The sequence below is a fragment of the Mus caroli genome, chromosome 6, assembly GCF_900094665.2.
Source record: "Mus caroli chromosome 6, CAROLI_EIJ_v1.1, whole genome shotgun sequence".
NCBI classification, from domain to species: domain Eukaryota; kingdom Metazoa; phylum Chordata; class Mammalia; order Rodentia; family Muridae; genus Mus; species Mus caroli.
In genome coordinates, this window is record NC_034575.1 from 9,447,629 (window position 1) to 9,465,333 (window position 17,705).

The window sequence follows — 17,705 nt, forward strand, 5'->3', positions numbered from 1 at the left end:
CACGTGATTGCTTAAATATTCATCCTTCCTCCCAGGATGAGTAAGGATTATTAAATAAACTTAAGAAAACAGAGGGACCCCAGACTCAAAGAAGCTAAACCAGAAGGAAGGCCCAAGGGAGGAAGCTTGAATCTCACTTAGAAGGCAGAATAACAATTGTAAGAGGCAGACGGAGGGAGGGGAATGGGAGGGACGAGAAGGGGGAAAGGAATGGGAATTTCAGTGTCAAGTGTGGGGAAGGACAGGAGAGATGTCTTAGATGGGCATGAAAATGGAATGGAATGTAAACCTGCAACTGATGGGGGTGAGGAAGTGGGGAATGGCATCTCTAGGATAAGACAGAGACCTGGGACAAGAAAGGCATCCAAGAATCAATAGAAGTGGCCTTAGCTGTGATAAACAACATTGGGGATCTGGAACCTGAAGAATCCACCTCCTGTAGTTGGTAGTGAGCCCAATACAGCAACAAGGACACAAACCCACCCACAAAACTTTCAACCCCAAATATGTCCTGTCAGGGGAGGGGATGGAATGACCAACCAATAATGGGCCCAACTTGAGACTCCCAAATCCCATGGGCAAGCACCAATCCATAAAACTATTAATGATACTGTTATGCTTACAGATGGGAGCATGTTGTCCTCTGAGAGGTTCTACCTAGCAGCTGACTCAGATAGATATAGAAACCCACAGCCAAACAGTGGATGGAGCTTGGGGACTCTTATTGAAGAATAGAAGGAAGGATTGCAGTCCCCAAAGGGGATAGGAACTCCACAGAAAGACCAACAGAATCAACTAACCTGGACCCTAGGGCTTTCATAGACTGAACCACCAACCAAAGAACATACACAGGGTGAACCTAGGCCTCCTTGCACACATGTAGCAGATGTGTAGTTGGTCTTCATGTGGGTCCCAAACAACTAATTTGGGGGCTATCTCAGAAGATGTTGCCTGTATGTGGGATATGTTCTAGCTGGGCTGCCTTGTCTGGCAGCAGTGGGAAAAGGTAGCACCTAGCCTTGCAGAGACTTGAAGTGTGGTGGTGGTGGTGGTGGTGGTGTGATACCCAGGGGGTTGGCCCACATGATCAGAGAAGAAGGAGAGGGCAGGATGGGAGAAGAATTGTGGGAGGGGGTGACTGGGGGAGGGGCAGTGGGTGGGATGTAAAGTAAATTTAAAAAAAGTTAAATTAAAAAACAAAACAAAACCAACAAAAGAACCAACCAACCAACCAAACAGTGGGGCATCAAAGCTGTAGACACATTAGACATCAGATCCACAGGGTCGAAAAACACAAGGCCTGATTCCAGTCTGAAGTCATCTGGAGAGAGATATGGAAGTATCTGTCTCCAAGAAGTTTTGAGGCTCCTGGCAGACCTGAACTTCAAATCTGATGATTCTTCTGCAAAAGAGCTGCTAACAGTATTGGAAGGAGCATGGTAGGGTAAGATTCCCTTTTGTAGACTTGGGCAATTTCTTGACTACATTGATGACTCAGGTCTATGATGCACTTCTTAAAGAATTGAAGGTGAAAGTAAGGGCTAGATCTTCCACTGTGGAAAATGGGGTCTACTTACTAGATATCAAAGAGTGGGAAGAATATCACTTAATTTGCCAATACCCTGAATCTCTGATTTTATGAACTGACATGCCTTGCTGTGAGTATGTGAGTCTACATGAGAATTATTTAGGACCTCACAGATGCTGGCCAGGTCTTCCTACCTCCCACTGTACTGAAACATGGCCAAAGAGGAAATCTCCAAGCATAGTTTTGCAAGGGAACCATTTCACCCATGGTCTCCGTGGTTCCTATTCTATTTTCCACACTCTAGATAATAGTATAACCACATGTCCCAATGAAGCTCAAGTGGAATGTAGTCCTGCCTCTGTAGTAAAATGGAACTTTGTGGTGCTGCATAGTTCTGTAGACCAAGTTTAGTTTTCCACCAGATCTAAAGTCTTCCTCTCCCTGATCAGGATTCTTCTACCTCCAACATGTTGTGATGGGTACTAATGACACAATATTCATCATTCAAGCTGTTATACTCATTAACTTCTGTTTATGCCTGTCATCTACTCTGACCACCACTCCTGGGTGCATGTGATTCATACAGATATGGGAAAAATCCATCATACCAGATTTATGCCAACAGCACTGTCTGTCTACTCTGCCAAGGAGGCTAAATGTGGTAACTGGGACAAATGTCACAGCATGGTGTTAATCCACATGAGACTATTTTTTTGAAACCCAATAGTTTCTCTAAGGATTTTTCAGATAATTTTTAGTACAAAATGAGGGATGACTAGAGGCAGGATACTGCTGAGTGGTAAACCAGTCTCATGATCATAGAGTGATAGACTAGCTCTGGAAAATATATGGACATTTAATTAGAAAGGAACAAAACCAAAGATAAAAGAAAACAAAAACCAGGACTTGAGATGGTTGAGAAAATGATTTTATAAGGCAAAAGCAATAGGAGGGGAGACAAGGGGGAAGCTCTGCAAATACCAAAGGCACTGGTAACGTTATGGGAATAAGGAAGCAGGGAAATCAAGGGGAAAGCTCTGAGTAGCCAGCAGAAGAGTGCACACATACATAGGATTTAAGGGAATGAAGCAACACGTAGGGCAAGGTGGACTCTTCACTGGCACTTGCTGAACTGAGTAATCTATGAAAGGCACCTTTCAGTACATGAATGCTAAACACACGTGCAGAGACAACTGACAAAGGAAGACATCTGAGAATAATCAGTGAATTACAGCTGAACTCTCACACGTGGACAAGGCTGTGGAGCACAGGTGACGGAACCGGCAGTGATCTTCAGGTTAATATACTAACTATAAAGAGAAGGGTTAGAAAATAGACCAACAGACTAAGGGGTGTCGTGAGTAGTAACAAGAAAGTCAATAGTACTATAGAAACCAAACATAAAGTGGGGTAAGTAGTTAAAAGATGTTCTGGAAAGCAACAGAAATAATGTCTACTCACTTGACAATAGGGAGATAATTGGTGAGTTACCAGGAGTAATGTAAGTGGACTGCTGTGTGTGGGGCTTGGGTTGCTATGGGTATAATATACTGTGAAAGTTGAAAAAAATGTGAAATTTTGTATACAAGCAACATGTTTGTGTCCATACTGCAGTACACACATTTATAACCCATACAATGTAGGAGTGAAGGAGTTCCCTGTCAACGTCTCAAGAACGTTCATCCTCTCATGAGAGGAAAAGGACAGCAGACACACTACAGACAGACATTTGATTGGAAAGTAGTAAAGTGTTTTGACCCAGAGCTGAGTCTGAGACACAATTTGGGTCTCAAATTAGCTTCAGAGCAGTTTATTATTCTGTCATTTTTGTAAGAGTCCACTGCCCTAGTTTCATCATTTATAAAATACAAATTTCTATGTTAAATTATTAAGAGCATTTGGGAAGGTGTAAAATCAATCACAGAAAAATACTTAGAGTAATTAGACCATAGACAATACCCATGGCCGTGTATAGAGTTGTTTCATATGGAAAGGAAGAAAGGAATTGAAGGATTAGAGCTAGAGAGAGCAATGCCTTTCCACTTAGGCAGGGAAGCCTAGCTCCTGATACACATAAATGTGCACAGCAAGGTAACATCTCAACGCTATTTTCCTTATTTAATTGTAGACCTGAAGAACCTAAAAAATACAAAACTGATGTGAAATGGCACCCATCTAAAATTCAAGATGCACACAAATTAATGATTTATTCAGTGAAATTTACTATCTGTATTTCTAGTTGTAAAACAAGATTCATTTTTTAAAAAATATTGTATATAGGATGCCACTAACTTTCAATATTGTATCAATTCTTCAGTATTCTGGAATAAGGAAATATTTTCAAATCAACATGCCACCAAACATAAACTCTAAAGCAAAGGCATTTTGTATAACTTCCACTTTTAATACAGTAAAATATTCAGGAACTCTTAATTTCACATTAAATGAAAAATTAATTTTTAACAAAATATTATTCAAAGTATTAAGAGTACAATATTCAAAACATAGAAATAGGCTGTAGCAATGCTGCATAGATAGCGGTATACAAGTTCCCTGATGGCGTGACTTCTTTCTAAATAAAACGTCAGTTTTCAAGTCATTGGTAGAAAATGGTAGATGCATTCATTACCTTCCCTCTCTGGGCATGGAAAAATGGCTTCAACAGTGAGAAGTCACCATGGTAACAAAGTCTAATCTCCAATTTAATTATACCTCCCTCTTTCAAAGATGAAAATCTAGAATGTAAGGATTATTGGAAGGGGACAGGAAGTGACTTACCTCTTAAGGAGATATCCTGATCAGCGCCTACTTTACTCCAACAAAACACTGAATTAAAGTTTACAAATTACAACCATACCATTATGCTTACCTAAAACTGCCAAAATGAATACTTTTTTACATAATACAGTACAGGTATATAACAACAACAACAACAAAATGATCTGTTCCCATCCTTTGACCTTCAGCAGAAAAAAGTTATTTCAATAGGACTGAAAAGTAACTTTCATGGCAGAGTACTAACTCCTCATAAATACTTAAAACAGGATGAATTGGTCAATGAGAAACTGATACATTTATTTTTGTAAGTGTGTACTTTTTGAAAAGAATGGCAATTTATTTGAAAGGAATTTGTAGCTGGAAATACTACTCATTAAGAAAACAAAATTACCCTGAGAAGGACTCTTAAAATTATCAGTATTTTCAAAGTCCCTCACTAACCATGAAGGAACACTTTGTAGCATGTAAGCTCTTATTGTTACCTACATTAACAATGCTTTCATCTCAAAGGCAGTTGGGGCTTTTCTGCTGTGCTGGTAAAGGTCATAGCCAAGACCTGTGGGTGAGGTGGAAAAAGGGCATTTTGCAGTCATTATGAGCAGGTCTCTTCCTGCTCCAAGTATTTATACTTCTGCAAACAGTCTTGAGGCCAAACCTATATGAATCACACACATGAAAGAATCTCCTATTAAGTAAACTGGGAGTTCTCTTAAAACACATTTGTCTGGTCTACATTCTCTAATGTACGCCTAGAAAATAAGGCATTAGGAATTGTCCATTGGCCACTCCAGAGCACAGACAACTGTGGTTCTTTTCATTGGAGACAAATGGAAAGTTATTTGAAAGTGCACTGTTACTTTTAACATCTCTTACACATTTACATTCAGCATTTTCATGACCCTCCATATACTTTTAGTATAAAATCATGCATATTCCCAATATCTTACACATCCCATAATTACTTAAGAAAAGACAAAGTGAGAACAGCTACAAATGTAGCAAGATACTTTCCACAAATAAAAATACAGCATACAAAAAATGGCAAGTTACTGATAAATGGTAACATGAACTCTCAATAATAGCCTTCCTTGATGTCCATATTAAGATTTGACAAGTTTAAAGCCTTGTCCTGTGTCCAGCACTGTAGGAAGAAACCAACTCATTTTTAACCTTTTCAAGCACCTAAAACAAGCTTTGCAGATCCAAAAGAGGTTCAGGCCACATAACCAGTTGGCCAAGTGCACTAAGGGATACGTAACACGGGGGAAGTGTAACATCCAGTGCTTGGCCACATCACTTCCTGTCGGCAGGTGCAGTGTGTAGTCACTCCAGCGCTTTGACACGCCATACACGGCCCTCACTGTGCGCCCCTTCTCAGTCCAGCAGATGTTGTTTGTGGAGTTACAGTTGTACTCTACCCAGTCTCGAGTAAAGTCACCCAGCTGTGGCAGGTCAGCTTCTTCAATATCTACTGTCTTTGCCAGCTCAGCTCCCTGAACTGCAACATACTGGTCATTAATCTTTCTCACTTCTTTCACCCATGGGGTTGAATTCTCGCTGTCTAAGATGATGATAAGCCGGGAACAGAAGGAACCATTCTTTTCTCTCCACCATTCTAAAAGCGTATCAAAGCGAAGTATGTCTCCACCTGTGGACAAGAATAAAGTTGGTATAGTGGTGGTTTCTGAAGTCTGTTTCTTTAAATTTTTAGAATACTTAAACAACAGTGATAACAAAAAAAAGAGATACCTTTAAAAAAGTATCTTTGCTGCCCCACCATGCCACAGGGGCACATGTTCCACTATGTTCATAGCAACCTTCTTTAGAGACTGACTCTCTGTACAGAAATTTAGTAAAAGAAAAGTAAAATTGCAGAAAAGCAAACATTCTAAACTTGGGTAGAAACAAGAGCTCTTAATCCCAAATGCAAGTTGTCACCTGGCTTTTATGACCTGAGAATTGATATTACATTTTTACATAGGAAAAAAATCAAAAGGAGGTTTTAAGAAATATTAAATATATAGAAAAATTCAATTTTCATGATTATTCCCACAAAGAACACTTGAATACAACCACACCTTTTCCAGTTTTGTTTCATATTGCTTTTCACAGCTACTGTGATTACAGGGGTTCTACAGTCAAGATGTAAATGTCTCCAAATAATTGCTCTATACAAAAATCACTTGGTAATCCAATCCATCTTTGCCTCAAAAGCAAGGCCCTCCTGAGTGAGGACAAGGGCCACTCCTCAGAAATCCTTAGCACTTCATAAGCCTGGAGAAGAACTTATGGGTGTGCTTACATATAAAGCAGAGCTATACCTGAAAAACCCCCGAAGAACACAGAAATCCCCCAGGTCCAACACTCTAAAGTAACATGTTTCTATCTGGCTCACTGTGAATTTTTGCATTTTTTTAAAGAATACAACATTAAAACATTATATTTATTATTATGAATGAGTTTTTCCCCAGTATTTAAAAAAGACTTCATTATTTTCTATGATCTCATCCACACAGATAAAACCTTGCATATTTTAGACAGGATATAGCCTTTTTACAAATTGGAAAAAAATGAAATTTAAACTAATGTAGTTTTTAATTTCTAGACAATGCCAACTCAACATAGTAAATGGGCCCTACACAGACATAATGTATTAATCCATGTTATATATACATATATCATTGAAAAAACAAACAAACAAAAACAAGTTTTCTTTACCTTCTTAAGTAAAGTTGGCACCTAATAAATGAAGGACACTTCCCCAAAATTGAATAATAACAGCTTAATAATGCCAAAATTCAACACAACAACCCTTCCAGGTTCTGAAGTTACCTGGACTTCAGAGTGCAGAGACATCGAAAATATTCTCTTAAGAATAAAGACAGGATGGAGAGATGGGAGGGAAGAGAGGGGAGGGGTAGGAGGAGATACTGGGGGCTGTTAAACGACAAAGAAACAGAGCAAGTACGCTATTAACTGCTGCGGGCGTGCTGGGCTTCTCAGTCTCTAGAAGGAAATACCATGGATGCACAGCACTCAAAGCCACGTTGATAAGGAAGAGTCACTGCTGCAGATACAAAGCTGCAGAACACAGTTTACACTTCCAGCACCTATACTACAGATACAGGCAGCTCACTTTTTCCTCAGCCTGCCTGGTTATTCAAAGTATTTGTGTTTTCATGTGAATTTTGTTTGCTAGACACTGCTGCCTGCCGCTGATGTCCTGAACGAGTCGATGCTTATTTCTTGGCTGGATTTTGACCCAGGAAACAGAAGAATGACGAGCAGACAAACAAAATTTAAACCCAGCACTTGTCAGAACCCTTGTAAAGCTTGTCAGGAACGTCATGTCTTCCCTTACCTTTGCCCCGTCCACCACCCCAGGCCAGTACCCCTAGAAGGGTGTCTAGTACCTGATTAACTCAAACAAGCCTGTTACAGAGCAAAGTCCCCACACCAGTCCCAGGCTATTCTGACCCCCACCCAACTGACAGCTACTCAAATTCCCAGACTTCTCTGACTGTCAGCCACTGCCCCCCACGAGACACACACACACACACACAATTGGTCCCCATAAAATTGGCAAGGCTGTTTCTGTAGTAGTTGTTCTCTCTACCCACCCTCCAACAGCCCTGGCAGTTTGAGTTCCTCAATATATCCTTATTTCTACCTACAAAATTTCTAGTTCCGTGGTTTTACTGAGTCCTCACTTACAAATTTTAGGATTTGGATTTTTTTCTTATTTATAAAGAAATTCATTAGTATTTTACTGGGAACTGGAATAATCTGTAGATTGCTTTTGCAGTATGATATAATTCTTCCAATCTATGGACATAGAATTTCCTATCTTCGACTGCTTTCTTTAGTTGGTTTCTTAGTTGTATATTATAGGTAGTCTTTGTCTTCCTTAGGTAGGATTAGTCCTACAGTTTTGTTTTGTTCTTTTTTTTTTTCCTGAGTCTATTGTCAGTGATACTTTCCAGATTGAGTTCACTACTGATACACAAAAAGGTATGTTGGTCTGAATCCTGCTAACATGCTAAATTTTTGTCAGTTTTATGAATCTTTTGGTAGAGTTTTTAGTCTTTCAAGTACAGGAAATGAAAGAATTGCATACTTCTCCCTTCAGCTTTGTGCCGGAGGCAGCTGTTCTCACCACATTCTATCCCGGGCTCTCTCAATGGTAAAAGGACACAATCATCTTAATTCTAGTAATCTATCCCAAGGAAAGACCAGAAGTAGAGGCAAGCTTACAAACATTAACCACTGCTAAGGTAACACAAACTCTAAAACAAGGGGGATGGAAATAAACTATAGGACAATCTTAAGAAAATTTTAGAATAAAATAAAACTTACAAAGATTTTATGAGGGAATTTTTATGTTATCATAAGGACAAGGTACAACACAGAAGCTTATCTGCAGAAATTATAGCAGGAGGTATTACTGGCTATTTGGAAATCTGTTGCCTTTCCCAACACAAAACACTTTTTTTCTGTTTTCCATAAATTTTAAATGGAGCAACTGTAGAGGGCAAAATGTGCTTTTGCATGCACATAAGCAGTGGAAACGCCAGAACCATTAAACGCACAGGCACCTTTCAAATGTCCTCCTCCTGGAATGCTGGCAATGGATGCAGCTTAGAACCCGGTGATCTGTCTGATGAGCCAGACCTTATCCGTATCTTCCAGAATTCATGTTTTATTTATCCCAGACTCTTTCCCTTTACTTCTAGGCCATAAAAGCCATCCTTGTGAGAGATGCACTCTGTACTTTACAACAGTGTAAGTGGCCTCTATGGTGTTTTGGGGGCCAGCATTAAATTTATCTCCATCTTTATCCATAGACCCTTGTCTCGAGCACTATTTGTAAGTCAACAGACCCCATGGTGCAGATAAACTGTATGGACTTTGCCGCTCACTGTAATATGCTTCAGCTCTGTTGTGCCAACAGGACTAAGGTAATTGTTTCTTATCTGACTACTTCTTTCCAAAACTGTGCTTAAATGTCACAAAACATGGGAGCTGATGTGAGACTCCAGAAGTCTCTGTCCAGCACCCATACCAAAGGCAGGCAGAATCAATTTCACTCTTATCTTTTCATTTCTTATCTTTTTCAGAGATCATTCCCGGCCTGTTGCAAAGCCTGCTAGTACTCTCCACAGAGCAACTGATACTTTCACAATCAGAAAAAGCTTTAGCATACTGGAATTACTAGCAAAAATCCAACAAACTGTTTTTAGAATACATTTTTCTACTACGAGAAAGTATCATCTTTGTTAAACTATCAAAGTAATAAGAGTATCTTTTATAATTTGCAACTCTGCTGATACTAGGACTTCAGAAGTCAGGCTATGTCACAGTATCTATGTATAATCAACCATCAGCTGGTGACGAGGAAGGCAGGGAATGCACACAACGTACACATTGCTCTAGCACTCATGCAAACTGTTTTCCAAACAAGACTTCAATACATGGTTCCCATGTACTACTAGTATTCTTCCAGTTTTTCAGAAAATGTCCAAAAGTTAAGTTTTCATAATTTCCAGACCTATTAAATGTCTCTGGACATCAGACTACATAGACAGCATAGACTACAAGCAATGACACAAACTCCACCCTGCACAGAACATCATGCCTAGCATGGCACTCAAGGCTATTTCAGCACTTCGGCACATTCTAGCCTAATTTTCTTATAGCATCAAGACAGGTAGAGCAGCACTGAAGCCTGGGAGTAGCTTTTCCTTGGTTTTCTTGTAGTTTCTAAAACTCAACAATACCAAATTTAGATACTATCTATTATATCTTTTTTTCCTTCCAGAAAAGAGAAAGGTGATATAATTATTAGTAAGCTGAATGTGTAGCATTTATTTTTAAAGAAGGGCATGAAATAAATTTTGAAGTATTTAAGAAGAAAATGCAACCTTTCTGAAAAACATTTATATTAGGTTTAATCCTTAATGGAAGTACACTTAAAAAAACTTATTTCAAAAATTATTTTCTTAGCCACTTGAGTGTGAAGGGGAACACCTCTAGTACTAGACTCCACTCAAGAGGCAAAGTCAGGAAGATCATTTTGAGTCCACATACTGAAGACCGAGCAACACAGAAAGAGATAATAATGTCTTATAATACATTTAAATTAAGGTTTGTGAATACTCAATAAAGTTGGTTTACAATGTTTATTATACATATTGCATTTATAACATTCAGTTCCTTCCTCTTGTCTGAAATTTTATTCTGTAGGGTTTTGAATGGACTAGGACTTTTCTAATGTGCTCTGAGTTGGAAGATGCAGACCCCTATTCCCTACCTACAGAAAGCTCTTTTCTGGACTGTCATTCCAAAGCTACAGTAAAGGAAATAAACTTGTAAGCCTACTCATCTTTCTTTACAATGGTGATCCATGGTAACAAACTCTCTACTTAACCAGGGCATGCCACTTCTTTAGAACTGTGTTGACTGCTGATGGTGGCAATGTGAGACAGAGTAAGAAAATATGCCAGGACTTGGGCAGAGCTTGGGATGATCAGAATAAGTTACATACTGCCTTCAGCTTCCACTTCATCCTTTGAAAACTGTAAGGTGACAACAGACTGAAGACTATAGGAAAATCGTATCTAATTATGTGTACTAAGTACTAGGCACAGGACTGATATTTAAATGTGTCCAATGTTTGCCTAAAGTAGCCATTGCATTACTTAATATTAAATTGCAAAAAAAACCTCTAAAAGCCTGCTTTCCTTTATGATATAACCTCAGTCACGAGTCAGCCATGAAACTAGTGGGCACAAGCGGGCTTAAAGCCATCTGCTATCTAGGCTTGTTTCCTACTGGCAGCTCTGTCTCTTTCTGGCGTGGTGTCTCCCACTGAGTGTAGGTGTGATCATCTTGGCAGCTATGTGACAAGGCTTATGACAGAAACAATGTCCAGAAGTTCTTGGCTCCTGGGTTCAGAGGTTTCCGTGCGTACTGCTGGAGCAGCAGTGCAGAGCGGCTCATACCTGACAGTGCAGAAGCTGAGCAAGCTACCTGGGCTGCCTGGCTCCTTCCTTTTTACTTCACTCAGCCTCCAGACCATCAGGCTGCAGCACCTACACTCATGGACATTCTCCTTGGGCCTAGGGATCCTTGTTTCTGGAAATGCCTAAAAGCACACCCTGAGGTACTTTCCTAGTCTGCTGCTCTACTAAATCAAGACAGTTGGCAGTGATGTTCAGACATCACAATGCCTAAGCTTACATTTTATGACTATCAATTTAAAACTAGGGTGGATCTAAATCTAAATGATATACTTTCAATCTAAAATAAAAAATCTGTCTTACTTTTTCATAATATATGTCATGAATTTTCATACCTAGGCATTAATTAAGGATGCCCCTACCACCACATCCCAAGTTCTCTTAGGTTCTGGGCCAGTAATAATCCACAAAACAAAGTCTACAACTAATGAAATCTTTATTATCATTAGGAAGACTGAAAAAACTCATGAAATACTTCTTTGGAACCTGTCTTGACAATAAAGTATTTTCTTTTTCCATATACAGGTAAACCAAAGTTTTTTTTTCCTACCGCATGGCCTCTATACTCTAAGTCCAGTAATACTGCGCATGTGAACGCACTATTAACATCTGAACTTAGAACATGTAAGCACTAAGAAGTATTAGTCAACAGTTTATCAGCTTCTAAAAGATATTACTATATGGAATGATTTTGAAAATACTTTTAAAGGCAGAGAGGTTCTAAGTCTCAAGTCAATCATTTTATTTTCCTTTCTAAATACTATACAGGAAACCATTCTCATATCCTAGTTGTAGCTTACTAAAATGAAGTAGGTATTCCTGGCAAAATTAAAAAGAATCATATAACCTTGGTCATCTGTGAAGCAGCAGGGAGCTGAGAACTTTAATGTCTCTATGTAAATATTCCATGAATACATATATTTCACAATTGACAAAAGTAAACTTACCTGCAAGAGCCCACTCTCCTGAGCCGTGGGTGTGTCCACTGTAATATAAAACATATGTATCATGTCTAGGTCCATCCACTGTCCGAAGTTCAAGGAAAGCTTTCAGTTTGGAATGCAGAGTATCAAAAGACAGCCCACTTGTGGAATAGTCACATCCATAGGTCTCAATCATATGATATGCAAAAAATCTTTGGATGGCATTGAGCATGCCAGTAGACCTCAAATTTAACTCCTGTACATGTTCTGGCGGAAGCAGTGTTGGCTGGCCATCAGGGCTGCAAAAGTAGAAAAAAAAAATGCTGGTTTTTAGAAAATATTATTCTGTATCTGACTGAGTCATATATATGTCTCCAGTCAGAACTTCTTCGTCTTGCATGACCAATAAGTCTTGTTGGCTACAAAATTCTCAGGATTATTACTGCATACCATCCTTTCATATGGCATGAATGGAGATTTATATTGTGGTTTGATTATGTGATCAAACTAACTGCTAAAGAAACGCAATTGTTCTTTACCTGTTCAAACAAAGAGCAGGAAATAATACTTAATTGCTCTGAGCAACCTGCATATTTTATACAGATGTCTTCACAGAGCTATGTATTCCTTGTAAAGTTTGTAGATTGCAGAATAGAAGATGAGAAAGGCATCCCTGACAGAATCCAGCCTTGGGATGCTGAGATGAGAGACCTGTTGTTCCAGCTCCCTGCCTGATCCTACCTCAACTGCATCGAAGCTGTTTCCTTGCTTCTAGGAAATGTTTAGCTAGCTCATTTGGTCCAGGCTTTCAGACTGTTCCAATCAGGACTTCATTTACACTTGCACTTTCTCAGCATACAGAGATTAGACAATAAAAGCTATAGCCTTTGCTATAGTCTTAACTCTTAACAGTTTTTCTAATTTTCCTGGGTCTCTCCCAAAGGGAAATCTTTGCCACAAATCAGCAGGAAGCATAACAAGAAGAAGGACATTCCAGTCCCTTAAGTTAGGGTGGATGGTTTTGGTTATTTTATGAATTATAGATATATTGTCATTTTAAGGGATATTGCAAATAAACTTTATATGCCCCAATATAGGGGAATGCCAGGGCCAAAAGAATGGGAATGGGAGGGTAGGGAAGTGGGGGGCGGTATGGGGGACTTTTGGGATAGCATTGGAAATGTAATTGAGGAAAATATGTAATAAAAAAAACAGTGAAAAAAATATTGCAAATAATTATGGTTTGGGATAAGGAGGAAATAAAATAGAAAGCTTAGACTCAGGGATTTCTATCTTTCTTTCCTAGGTAAGGGAAAGGGGATTGCGAGGAGAAGGGGGATATATAAATATTATAAGAAATTAGACAAATATATGTAGATTATTGAATTTACTCTTAAAGCACAAGCATTTAATAGCCATAATGTTACAGTGGTACAAAATTTTGTATATTGATATAAAAGTAAGGTTATATTTTGTTACACTGGTTCAGATTTTTGTTTATTGATACAGGTTTAAGGTTTTTCATTGGTATAAATCTTTATATAGAGACACATTTAAGACTAATTCTGTTACAACATAATATATGTATGTTTCAACTCTTAGATAGGCATTGTGCCTATGCAACTCATTTAAAAGTACAAGTTTTAATCCCAGTCCTTTTAATAGCTGCTATTACAAACTGTTTAGGATAATTTAGCAATGCAAGTTACTAGCTAGTCAATCAAACTCAAGACATATTAAACTCTAGTTTGGATTATTACAGATATACATCCTGGGTTTTACAGATAATAAGAAGCTGGAGACAAGCAACATTTGCTGGTTCAGACATGCTATGAATAGATAGATGATCCTCAAAACCTCAGAGACTCACAGAAGGCGGCAGTTAAGATGTTTTCTATTAATGTAAGGCCTTTTTGACATTGGGACATAGCAGCTTCTGGCAGTAGCTCCACTCAAATTAGAAACAGATGATAGCTTCGCTCCATATGGAGTTAATTCAATTGTGGCAAACTAGCCACTGGGAAAGAAAATGCTCTAACTTTATCTGTAGACAGAATTCTGGAAGTTGCTTTCCAAGCTCTTCCAAGACAGGGCAAGCAAGTCCTTCATAATTCCTGCTTCACAAATGATCTGTCAGATATTCTGGGCCAGAAGGCTGAAGACAGATGTTCTAGCATTATAGAGAATACTGGGGACTGTCCCACTGGTCAGCTGTCTCTGTCATTTTATTTTTTTGGAAGAAATTACATCCTTGTGCTTCCTGCATCCAAGTAATATTTATTTTCTTCTCAGGCCTCTGATGGGCTTGAAGACTAAAGCTTAAGTTGTTCAGGATTTAAGAAGCTATTCTAGGTCTAAGACGGTAATTTTAGGTTGCGATAGAAATTGATTTAGATGCATAACTACTCACCAGGACAAGAAAGATAAGAGGACTTTCCCTGAGTTGCCAATACGAACAGACTGAACTTTACCTGTTGCTTGACTTAAAACTCTTGGTTAGGGTAAAACTGGCTACAGCCAATTACTGGAGGGTTTAGAGGTAGGTGGGTTAGGAGTGACCTGCTTGGAGGAGGAGAAATCAGAAAGAAAGAAGATATTGGAAAGAAGCCATGAGTACATGACCAGGAGAAACAGCAAGTATCTAGGGGTACACCTCTGGGGAGGTAGCCAGGCCTGCAGTTAGAAGAGTAGACTAGGGGTGACCCCCAGTAATTGTAAAAGCCAAATAAAATAACCATAGTCTGAGTCTCATTTATTGGTAAGCTAGTCAGGGATAAGCTTAGATTGCTCATAGTACAGGACTGAAGAGATGGCTCAGTGGTTAAGAGCACTCACTGCTCTTCAAAAGGACCTGAGTTCAATTCCCAGCACCCACACAGCAGCTCACAACTGTTTCAAGCTGTCTTCTGGTGTGCAGATGTACATGCAGACAAAGCAGCCACAGACATAAAATACATAAATAAATCTTTAAAAAGAAGTATTCTATTACATTCTCATCCATCATCTAGAATGACTATCCATCATCAACCATGCTAATTGAAGGGCAGGTTTCTCTTCTGTAGTTCCTTTCATGTTAACAGTTAAGTTTAGAAAAAATCAAAACATGGTTTCTAAAACTTGCATTTCTTATTTGTAAGGCTGATAACATTACCTCGTGACAGATACTGAATAAGAATTTTTAAAATCAAGATTGTACAAACTGTTTCAAGAACAAAGGAAAGGACATTTTCTTGAGAAAACTAAGTTTGCACATAAAACAGGGGAAGCAGTACATAGTGTGATTACATACTTAATTTCTGTAGTGAAAAACACAGGATCTTTGTAATGCATTCCAAATTTACTAACTCAAGGTAAAAAAATTTTAAGAATGAAACTATAATAAAATAAATTTTTAATAGATTTAATTACTAATCTTTCATTTTTGTACAGAATTTTTCATAGAACAGAGTATTTCTACATCCTAAATCTTATCAGCTCTCCAAATAGTTCCTCCAAGACGAGAGATATTACCATTATTATTTTAGATAAGGACCCTGAGGTGCAGAGGTATTATAATTTGTTCTCGGAAGAGAGAACCAGAAATCCATCAGACATTCTACTGTAACATTGGTTCACAGGAATTTTCATGATACTCCATTTAAGGAAGAGCCTTTCCTTTAAAAGCTCACCCAGATTTTCTGAGCCCTAGCTAAAATACAAGGCTAAACATATCTATCAAGGTATTAATATTTAATCCTGAAAACTACATTATCACTTACAGTCTAGCTTTATACACAAGGAAGAATTGCAAGAGCACTATATTCTACAGCACTAAAGTTGTGGAAAATAATCTACCAAAATCACTGAGACAATGCCAACACTCAAGCAGTTACTATTGAGTATAGCAGAGGACAGTACCTGCAGAAGTTGGTAGGGATCACAATAGCATATCCAACAGAGGTTCCTCCTAAGCAGTTGCCAAGTTCATGGAAGAGCCCATGAGCCATGGACTCCAGCGGCAAAACAATGAGAAACATGCTCAAGAAGATTCCATTGGTTGGCTAGAAGAAATAAAAAACAACAGGTTACATAGTTTGTGGATATTTATATGCATGTGTACTGACTCAGTTTTTAACCGCTATTTTCACTAAGTAAAAAAACAACTGATAATCTAAACCTATCGTAAGTAAAAGCACACATTTGCAGACACAGATGAATTACAGAGCAATGACAGAACTCTTAAGTTTTTTGGAAATTGTAGCAAAAAAACTATGACAGCACATAGTTTTAAAAATTTGTTAAATAATGTTCCATCCAAACTGAAAACAAAAACCATTTCTCCATGTTCAACCCATATATGGATCATTATTCCAAACACCATGACTACTACTTTATCAAAGAGGGTGCTTCAGGAAAGATTCACCATCATGTCCCATGAAGAGTTCCGAGCACCCAGAAACTATGAGAATAAAACCTTAAGGAAAGTCTTTTTATATAATAACTAACCTTTAAAAACCCCCAAACTCACTTTGTCTAAATTGCAGATCATAACAACAAAAAATATTAAGCACATTTAAATATCTTTAAAGCAGCTGGCAGACAGAAAAGAATTTTAAAAGCCAATATTAAATATTAAAAATTAAAAAGCAGGAGGAGGAAGTACCCATTTATTATATCTTTTTAATACTGGCACGATTCCATATTCTTTCATTGCTGCATAAATAATTGGCCTATATGCAGGAAAAAATGTCAACCCTAAGGACTGGCTCATCATAGCAAAAGGAGAAAATGTATTCATAATTAAAAAACAGATACACTGACCAATTTGCTACATTGTAGTTTATCAATTTTATAATATAGATTATAGTACATTATGATCATTTAGTGTAAAGTAATCAGCTATGAACATTGCAAAATATGAAATGTATAAATGATTAAATCACTTCAAATAGTCTATTAGACTATTTCCATACTTCATAATATAAAACATGTATATCACATATATATGTATATATAGTTATAAACATAGAGGTTAGAGAGAGGTGACTGAGCAGTTAAGAACACTTGTTCTTGCACAGGATCCAAGTTCAATTCCCAGCACCCACAAAACAGTTCACAATGTTTTGTAACTCCAGCTTCATGGGATCTAATATCTTCCTCTGACCTCTGCAGATACACACATAGTTCACAGACATGTATGCAAACAAAATATACATATAATGTTTTTTTAGTATTTTAATCACAAATATATATTTATGAGTACATACAGGCCTGCTTTTTACTTAAAAGGGGTAATATATCACATTTCTGGAAGGCCATTAATTTGTATATATTTACATTTCCATTTGCCAGCTTAATGGTATTAAAAATCCTTTCAGGCTGGTGAGATGGCTCAGTGGGTAAGAGCACCCGACTGCTCTTCCGAAGGTCAGGAGTTCAAATCCCAGCAACCACATGGTGGCTCACAACCATCCGTAA

General features: G+C 38.2%; 1 protein-coding gene across 1 annotated transcript in view; it reads right to left on the reverse strand.

The window, feature by feature from the left end:
* Positions 1-3,911: 3,911 nt before the first annotated feature.
* Tmem168 (transmembrane protein 168) overlaps positions 3,912-17,705 on the reverse strand; it is a 25,573-nt gene continuing 11,779 nt past the window's right edge. Inside the window, exons 3-5 of the mRNA XM_021165647.1 lie at positions 16,146-16,288; positions 12,273-12,547; positions 3,912-5,954 (exon numbers count right to left, since the gene is read on the reverse strand). Of these exons, the coding sequence (XP_021021306.1) occupies positions 5,407-5,954; positions 12,273-12,547; positions 16,146-16,288 (966 nt within the window). The 3' untranslated portion in view covers positions 3,912-5,406. The remainder of the gene's footprint in view (positions 5,955-12,272; positions 12,548-16,145; positions 16,289-17,705) is intronic.